Source organism: Gavialis gangeticus, unplaced genomic scaffold (genome assembly GCF_001723915.1).
Source record: "Gavialis gangeticus isolate Ggan-Ray unplaced genomic scaffold, GavGan_comp1, whole genome shotgun sequence".
Taxonomy (NCBI): domain Eukaryota; kingdom Metazoa; phylum Chordata; order Crocodylia; family Gavialidae; genus Gavialis; species Gavialis gangeticus.
The window spans coordinates 71,640,127-71,649,621 of NW_017729022.1; the positions used below are offsets into that span (position 1 = coordinate 71,640,127).

The 9,495-nt window shown below is 42.4% G+C and overlaps 1 protein-coding gene across 1 annotated transcript in view; it reads left to right on the forward strand.

Annotated features, from left to right (window-relative positions):
* Window positions 1-9,495, forward strand: part of PAH (phenylalanine hydroxylase) — a 92,219-nt gene that overhangs the window by 46,378 nt on the left and 36,346 nt on the right. Inside the window, exon 3 of the mRNA XM_019515360.1 lies at window positions 434-617. Within this exon, the coding sequence (XP_019370905.1) occupies window positions 434-617 (184 nt within the window). The remainder of the gene's footprint in view (window positions 1-433; window positions 618-9,495) is intronic.

The following is a 9,495-nucleotide window of genomic DNA, read 5'->3' on the forward strand; positions in this document are numbered from 1 at the left end:
TGCAGCCTGGTACGGAGCCGTGAAGTGTTGGCTGCTGGGTCATGGCACAAGCTTTAACCACTGCTAGCAACAATTCTATGCCCAGGCCATGCCCAAGCCATGCTGATTCGCTGGTCGAGAGTGCCCTCACTTGGCCAATGACTGTGACTTTAGCTTTTTAAATTGAACCGTGGTAACTGTGGCTAGTCACTTCCATATCAAATGCAACAGCTAAGAGATGATCCTCGCAAACCCCCCCCCCCTGAAAAATTTAAATGTGTAAATTAGATTTTTCTATACCCGGTCCACCAAAATTCTTTGAGTGAACTTGCCAGTCTGCAGTATAAAAAAGGTTGGGAACCACTGCACTAACCAGTGGATTTCAGGTAGTTTGCCCCTTGCATTTCTACCTGCAGCACAGAGCTCCAAGAGTCTATCCATTTGTTTCTTGTAGGAAAAAGGTATAAGCCTGACCCACATTGAGTCCAGACCTTCCCGCCTCAACAAAGACGAGTATGAATTTTTCATCAATCTGGATAGCAGAAACACTCCTTCTCTAGACAAGATCATCAGGACTTTGAGAAATGATATCAGAGCAACTGTTCATGAACTTTCCCGTACAAAGAAGAAGGATACAGGTAAGGAAACACTGATCATAAAATTATATATTTCTGCCTCAGCCAGTCATTCTGTTTTGTTTTCTTTAGGAAGGGAGTTTTCGAACTGATCACTCTGCCTGTTTTCCCTCCTTTCCTTTGTCTGCCTTGTCTGTTTGGATTCTAAACTTTCTCGGGCAGAAACTTTCTCACTCTGTGAATATGTTTGGCATCTTGGATAGTTTATACTGATTTTGGTTGAGACCTCTAAGTTATAGTAGAAACAAATAATACCATATTTACTCAAATAGAAGATGACCCTGACTATAAAATGACCCCCCACTAATTAGATTTATATATTGAAAATATATACATTTGTTATATTTTTCCAGGCATAGAATCTAAATATTGGAGGTTTGTCTTGAAAGTGTCCACTTTCCACTACTACAGCAGGGAAAATAAATCTGGGGGGTCAGGTAGCTCCATTGCTCTCTGTTTCCCCCTAACTTCTTCCCCTAGCAGCCCTTTCCCCCTCTCCTTACTGTCAGATCCTACTCTCCCTTGAGCACATAGAAGTGAGGAGCAAACTGAAAAACAGTAACCTTGAAATAAAACATGGCTGTACTAATTTGCTTATAGTACCCATACACTTACTTCATCCAGAATTGATATCTGTTAATCTTTTTTTGAAACTGCTGTAAGTTTTAGCACAGGTACTCCACAAACACATTTTTGAGCAGTAGTTTGACACCTACTTATATGTAGTACAAACTATATATAATATTAGTCCAAACCCAAAGGCTTATGATTTGCCATAGACTAGGCCTGTGTGAAGCTGCTAGTATTTGCTTCAGATTTGGATATGGTCAATTCAGGGAACAGTGATTTGATTCGGTGATTTGGCTGCTGCCGAATCTCTGAATTACACAGGCCCATCCCCCACCCGCTCTCCCAGCACAGCAATGGCTGCCCTGCCTGCCTCAGCTCCTGGCACTTGGGGAAAAAAAAGCCCTCACTCAGCAGGTGCCACCAGGCAGGGGGTGATCCCTGCTGCCCCCCACTGACCCATGCTGGATGGGGGGCTCTGCACGAGCCCCCCTCCATGGCTGCCCTGCCCGGCATGGCTCCAGCCCTTTAAGAAAAAAACCCAGAACCCCACCCCAGACTCACCATTCCTGCTGGAGGGTGGTGATCCCTGCTGTCCCCCACTGTCCCCAACTACCCCACACTGCATGGGGGGCTCTTCCACAAGCCCCCCAAAACCCCAAGGCTGCTGCAGGACCAGTGAGTCCTGGGGCTTTTCTCCATTTTTTTTTTTCTTAAAGGGCCAGAGCCACAGTGGGTGGGGCAGCCGTGGCTGGACTGGGGGAGTGGGGGGCAGTGGAGGGCTCATGCAGAGCCCCCTACACAGCATGGGACAGTGGGGGCAGTGGGGATTGCCCCCCCCCCACTTGGCAGCACCTGGTGAGTGGGGCTTTTTTTTAAAGCACTGGGAGTTGTGGGTGGGGCATCCGTGGGGGCGCTGGGGGAGCGGGTGGGAGTTAGGGGGGCTGAGGGAGCAGGCAGGGGATGGGGGCTGGCAGCGGTCCACCCATAATCCCCTCCCCCACCCCTGGTACTTACCAGCTCAGAGTCAGCTGCACCTCCCTGCTGCAGCCACTAGGGACTGCCTGAATCATCAAGGCTCTCCAAATTTTTTCCAAAAAAGATTTGGAAGATTTTCCAAAGATTTTCCAAAGAAGATTTTCCAAAGATTTGGAGAGCTTTGAATTGATTCGGACCTTTCAATTGGTCCCCTGATTCAATTTGGATTTGGAGATTTGGCCACAAAGTTCTCTGGGATGGTCCTCATGAGAGTCAACAGCATTTTAAGCCATGGTGACTCCATAGCTCAGCACTACTCGGTATGTGTGTATAATCCAGATACCTCACAGAAAGGATCCATATGCTAATTAACCCCCACTCATGACTGGAACTGGGTGTTTTTATCATGAGCCCTGGGATGCTCCAAAATTTTATACGCAGATAAGATACAGGGCAACCTGGTGGAGGAGAAGGTCACTCAAATCATATGTATCAGTCTGAGACAGGGGGCAACAGAGGGAGTTTGGGGCCCTATTTCATGATGTTTGCCAGGCATTTAAGGCTGATGAAGAAACAGGAATCATTGGAATGAGAAAGAAAGGCATAGTTCAATCATGGGAATGACAAGGAAATAAAAATATGTGCAATGTAGGGGCTCACCATGACCTGGAAAAGAGTCAGCACTGAGGGGGGACTATGCTTAAAGGACACTACAATATGTGTCATTCAAATGGGCTGTACTGACTTATTCCTGTAATGGGGTCCTATCAATATGTTTATCTTATGTGGATCATGTATTTTACAGACATGATCAGTGTTGGTTACATTTAATCAACTTCACAGTTGGTTTCTGTTGCTGAGCACGTGTTGCTTTTGACAGCAGCTTAGTGATGAACAATGTATTTTGTGAAATTTTCTTGTATGCAATTGTTAGGTGAGGGGCTTTTTCCTCCATACAAATAGGGGGAAAAAGCCATGAGTTGTATTTGAGTAAATATGAAAATCATTTTGCTGTTTTCTGTATTCTATTTATATTTTTTGGTGATATTCTAGTTGCGAAGTATTGCAGTAGTATCTGATGATTGTAACTACCGGTAGTTGTATAGCTGAAACTCAGATACCCATGTTTGATTTTTTTAAAAAAGACACAAGTCTGCTAGGCCTACACTGATGTTCTGACTGATTTTTAGTGATTTATAGAACATGGTGAGCCTGAATAAGAAGTTCACAGACTGTTTCAAGCAATGCTATTCTGTTTCTATGCACATCAAAATTTGTGTTTTAATAAAATCAGCACTTGAGATGCTCCATGTTAGTTATTGCAACCTCTTCCAAGTTACCTAAGATGTTGCATCAGTAAGATACATAAGAACTCACTTCATTTTAAATGTGATTTCTTCTATTGGAAGTAATGAGATCACTTCTTAAATGTTTTGTTAAATCAGCTCCAGAGTGTTCAGCACCAGTGTTCAGCACCAAACAGAACTGAGTCCCATGTACTGGTATTTTTAATGATGAAATACCATGTATTGAGTATACTTTTTACTTTCCTAAGGGGGATTTTTTTCTCTAAGTCACAAATGGATTGTTAGGGGCATGTCTACACACGTGCTTTACTGCACAGTAGACTAACTTGCTGAGCAGTAAAGTGTTACTATCTACACGTGTGGCAAGTAGGACGGTATAGACTAATTTACTGCGCCATCAGATAGTCCTGTCAGACACAAGTACTATCCAGCGGTGGAATAAATTACTGCACTTAAATGCACATATAGATGGTGATGTCTGGATTAGTTTACTCTGGCTCAAATTGTGCTGGAGTTTATTCAGTTCCATTAATTGCACATGGAGACATGCCTTAGGAGGTCAGCATTGAGACATTTGCAACTAGGGTGGCCATCATAGAGGACATTTCGGTTTTCTGCTACTCTGTCCTCTATCCTCTATTGACATAAAACCTGATACCTTTATGTCTTCTATTTTTCTCTTCAAGAGAAAAATAGAGGACATAAAGTCGTCAGGTTTCGTATCAAGAGAGGACAGAGGACAACCAAACTGTCCTCTATGATGGCCACCCTATTTGCAGCTCCCCCAGCTTGATGTATCCTGCATTAAGTTCTTGCATCACTTTCCAAAGCTGTAGTGTTTTGAATACTAGCATGCAGATGAAGAAAAGTAGTTTATTAACATTAAAATAGGACACTGTAAATCATTTGCATCCACAGTATAAATCAAGCTGGCCACACTTGATCACATTTTCTAGTAAAGGTCCATCTGGCAATAGCTTATTAAGGGTTAATTAATGTTAATAGAAGCTGTGATTGTAGGCATGTTGCAGCTGATTATGAATCCATCAGGAATAGATGCTATGAATGGTTTAAAAGAACTTCTTGGCCTACTGGTCTCCATTACAATCTACAACAATTGATGGAGCTTTTCTTAAAGCTTCTGTTAGTCTTTACCTCACCCTTTACATACTATTTATTGAAGAGAGCATTAATACTCTGAGTAACCATATTTTAAATTCTACTAAATGCTTATAATGCCAAAGAAGGCCCATATAACTGAATGGTAATGAAAATGAAGTGTTGATCATGGGCTAATCTTCTAAATCACTAGGGAGAAAAAGTGACCAAAGCCTGTAGCTGGTACTAAGGACTGATGTCATGGTGGCATGGTCCAGCCTGGTGTAAAGAAATCTAGTCCATGGAGAATAGAGGGAGATGCTTTGCTTTAGGAAGGTATATGCCTCCTCTAAGCTCTCTGACACTATTACAATGGGAAATTCACTACTTTATCACTTTTGCCTGGATTGCACTCTATGGACTGAGCCAATATCCAAACTGTCCCCATTCCCATGTACCTCTGAGTGAAGTAGGGAGCAGCATGGGTGCTCCCCTGAGGCAAGGGACAGGCACCGTGACAGGCCATGAGCAAGGCAGCAGTAGGAGAGGGGAGGCAGGTTCTTGTGCACCCACTCCCCAGCACAGCATACTGATATAAATCAAGTATAATCTGGTTCTCAGTTTTCTGGGCTTTATTGCACTCCCTGGAAATTAGGGCAATTTTTTCCATTGGCTTTGGTGGAAGAGGAATGTGAACACCAGTAATGATGTGAACAACATTCTTAGTGATGTCAACAATCGTTTTGCCTCTGTAGGTAAATAAAGCGAAATAATGTCCTCCAGGGTGGTGCATGCTCTCAGCTCTTACGGGAGTCAAGGAGAATTGAAGAGACTCAGCAGGGTTGGGACTGGAGTGAAGACTGTCAGATTTGGCCCAGAGATATGTGTGTAACAAAACCCCAAGCCCCAATATTTTAAATACTTAAATTCCTCTTTCAGATAGCAGATGTGATTTTAATAGGATTTTAGATAAGTTTGACTTTAAATGCTTTAGGTCTGGTTCTTCCTCTTCTTTTCTAGGAACAACATGAAAGGGCATTAATATCTTCCTGAGATAAATCCTGGTAATCCTTTTACCATTTCCTTTGTGTCCTATTCATATCATTACATCTGTGGGGGTTGGGGGAAGGGAAACAGACTCTTTGGAGTCAGTCCTTCCAATTTAGGAGCTGGACAGACAAAGGTTATGGCTGGACAGGGAATTATGATCACCTACTATCAAAGACTTTTTTTTTTAGTCAGGCATCATCTTTCTGAATTATACTTCCAGAAAAACTCTACAGAGTCTAGCAGACTTTTATTAAATATGTTTTAGTACAGTCCTTAGTCCAGCATAGATACATCTCAAAATGCCAGGAACAAAAAGGACCACAGATGAAGTCCTGGTCTTACTGAAGTTACTGGAAGAATTATTTTTGACTGCAGTGGGATTAGGAGTGTATTGCATTTATCCATATGAATAAAAAATGCTTTAAGAGCCAGATTAACACATTAGTGCAGCAGGGATGAACTTGAAGCTTTCTAGTTGGAGGCATAGCTGGGTTTTTTTTGTTTATTATTTTCAACAATGATCGACTAAAAATAATGTAAAGTGGTAGCAGCTTATTGTCAGGAAAAGTAAAGATCAAATAAATCCTTTGTCCTTTTACTTCTTGTCTCTTCCCTTTTCAGTTGCAGTGTTTAGCCTTGGTGGTAGGGCTGACACCCCATAAGAGATATTTCCAAAGGGTCAGATTAAGGCGGTTTAAGGAGCAAAGTGTGGGTGGCACACTCAGTGTACACAGTTCTTCAGGCTCAGAGGGAAGAGAAAGCACCTATCTACAGATACAGTGATAGAAATTGTTCCTTAAATAATAAGTAGTGGTATAAATAAATAACAGACATAGTCAAATGAAAACAAAAATATATAGTCACAAGAGACATATTTTAGAGACAAGAACACATAACAAAAATATAACCACCTCCCAATAAAAAATTAGTTGTTTTATCATTATGTTGAATGTTGTCATAGTCTTCTTTGATTACCAGATAAAGCCAGTGGAAGTATTATCCTTTAGACACAGCCATGCCAAAAGAGAATTGTACACATTGCTAGGATAATGGTGTTGCTTCCCTATCTACTGTCTATAGAAGCTTTCTAGTTTTCTTTGCTCAGGACAATGGGATCTGTTCATTTGGGCTCTTACGGGGACCATTAAGGTGTCAAAGGTGGCTCTGGCAAAGTTTTGCTCCTGTATTATCTCTTGGTGATTAATGTGCCAGCTGGTGTAATGAGATTCTGTTTTCCTGACTTGTTGTAAAGATGACAGTCTGTTTTTTTTTTTCAGATGGTGTTAAATAGATACTGTTCATTTTGCATTTCATCAACTGATAGCCCCATGCTTTAATCCAGCAACACATGTGAACCTGGGGAGAAAATTATGTAAAGACTGGAGAACACACCTTACATACCTTCCCTCATCAAAGAGAAGGTCAGGTGGTGACTTGATCATTGTTCATACACAGGAAGAAGAGATCAGATGATAGAGGCTTCTTTAATCCATCTGTCCAAACCATAGCCACACTGAATGGGGATAGAACTGGACAAATATACATCAGCTCACATTTTAACAGTGATGGTAACTCTCCATTGCAACAAATTACCAGGGGTTGGTTCTCTGCCCCTCAAAATCTTTGAACCAAGACTGACTTTTTAAAATAAATTGTCTTTGTTCAGCCCCAATTTACTGGGCTTGGTGCAGAAATCAATGGATGACATCCTATAGCCTCCGTTATGATCAGAATGTCTCCCCAATGCATTTAACATCTATTACTCTTTAATTCCATGTATGATTGCATTAGTAGAATAGGATGCTAGTAAGTTTTTGATCTTACATTTAAGCTTAGTGATAATTTACTTCTTTTCTTCTCAAAGTTCTCTTAACTGTAAGACAAAAGATAAACTTCCCCCAAGACCTAGTAAAAAATGATAAATCTTTTTATCCCCTGTCCCCTCCCAAATCAAGTAATGAAGGACAGGTTTATTCCACTAATATAACTGAAGCTTAGAAAATGCCAGCAAAATGTCATAATTATGAAAGTTATTGTATATCTTCACATGAGTGATGTGCTAACTGTAAAGTCATTCACCAGGCCAAGTGTCTTTTGTAGAGTCAGAATAATTTGTTTTGAAAACACAGTACATCTCTTCATGACTCTTTCTGGAAACATGCTGGGTATTTGCAGACCTCTAGGAGCCCAGTAATAAAGGAATTAAATATTATTCTGTTTCAGTGTGGGGGAAATGCAGACAATTTATTGCATTTCTGAGACAGGCTGGAGGCTGGGGTTCTGTAGGAGCCTTGTTTACTAAACCCTGGGGCTGGCCAAAGCATTTGGATCTGTTTAAAAAAGGACTAAACCTGTGCCTCGAACTGCTATAAATTTAATAGACCTGTCTCTGACCCTTCTCACAATGGTCAGAATGGAGGAACTCTGGAGAAACTCCTAAGTGCTTCCGTTTTGTTGCCCCACATATAAATAGCTTATTAGCATCCTATTAAACATTTGACCCCATGTTAATTTGGTCACCACTTGGGTGTCCAGTATAGGCCCATAAATGAAGCTGTTTCACGTACAGACAAATCAATATTTATTACTGATCAGCCCACGGTTGCTCTTCAGTTCCTCACAGAGGCTCACTGTTGCAACAGCTTGCTCTGGCCATTCATTAACTGCATTGCAGACAGACAGCAAGTCTAGTTAACTAGGTCTGGAGCAAAAGCAAGTCAGCAAGCAAAATATTTGACAAATTCATTGAGGGGATAATTTGATTTGATATTTTTAAACTGTTGCTAGGATCACTTGGGAAGGGTTTTTGAATGACAATGCAGGGCACTACACCCCAGGAGCTTCTGCCCATCCTTTTTAGTCTCACTCCATGATACAGTACCCAGTCTTGTCTTGCGCTCAGCACCCTCAGTTCACATTAACATATGTAACTGAGAGCATACATTACTGAATAGGTGCAGACTCATGGGTCTTATATGAACTTCTGTTGTATCTACTTTATACCAGACAGGCTGGTGTATATAGAAGGTATAAAGCCTCCCTTCCCCCCCCTTGGATTTTCCCTACAGACTGTCCATTTGGTGCAGAGCCATTCCATCAGCTCAAGCTGCTCCAGGCACAAAAAGTCTTCTGAGGTGGGCTGAGGAATGGGCATAAGATGAAGGTGGCAGGTATCAGATTAGGAGTGGTAAAAGCTGCAACAGAGGTAGACTTGTTTGCTGCAAAATATTGTGTGTGCCACTGAAGCAAAGGGAGGGCCTGCTGTAAAGCCCAGTGGAGTCTCCCTTGACTACCAGCAGCTCCTAAATGTGGAGAGGTAAGCCACTTCCACTCTGCCCCAGGCTGATGCCTTCACCATTGCTGGATTGAATCTATCCCCTGGTTTCCAAATCAACAGTCTGTTGAATAAAAGGTATCTAATAACTTGACTCAAGAAGTCTATGGGCCAACGAGAGGCAAAGCGCTGCTTGACCTGGTACTGGCTACTGGGGATGACTGAATCGGCGACCTAGTGATCGATGGGAAGCTGGGTGATAGCAACCCCGAGTTGATCACCTTCACCATCCACCGGAAAGCTGACTTTGACAAGCTCAGGAGGCTTGTCAGTGAGGCCCTAAGGGACCATGACCCCAGGGAGAGGGGAGTTCAAGAAGAGTGGTTGCTCCTCAAGGGAGTGATCCTTAATGCACAAGCTAATTCTATTCCATCTCGGAGGAAAGGCAACAAGAGGGCACAGCAGCTCCCCTGGCTCTCCAGGGACCTAGCAGACCTCCTAAGGGTAAAAAGAAAGGCCTACAAAGGATGGAGGATGGGATTCACCTCCAAGGAGGATTATTCTGCACTGGTCTGGTCCTGCAGGGAGCAAACCAGGAAAGCCAAGG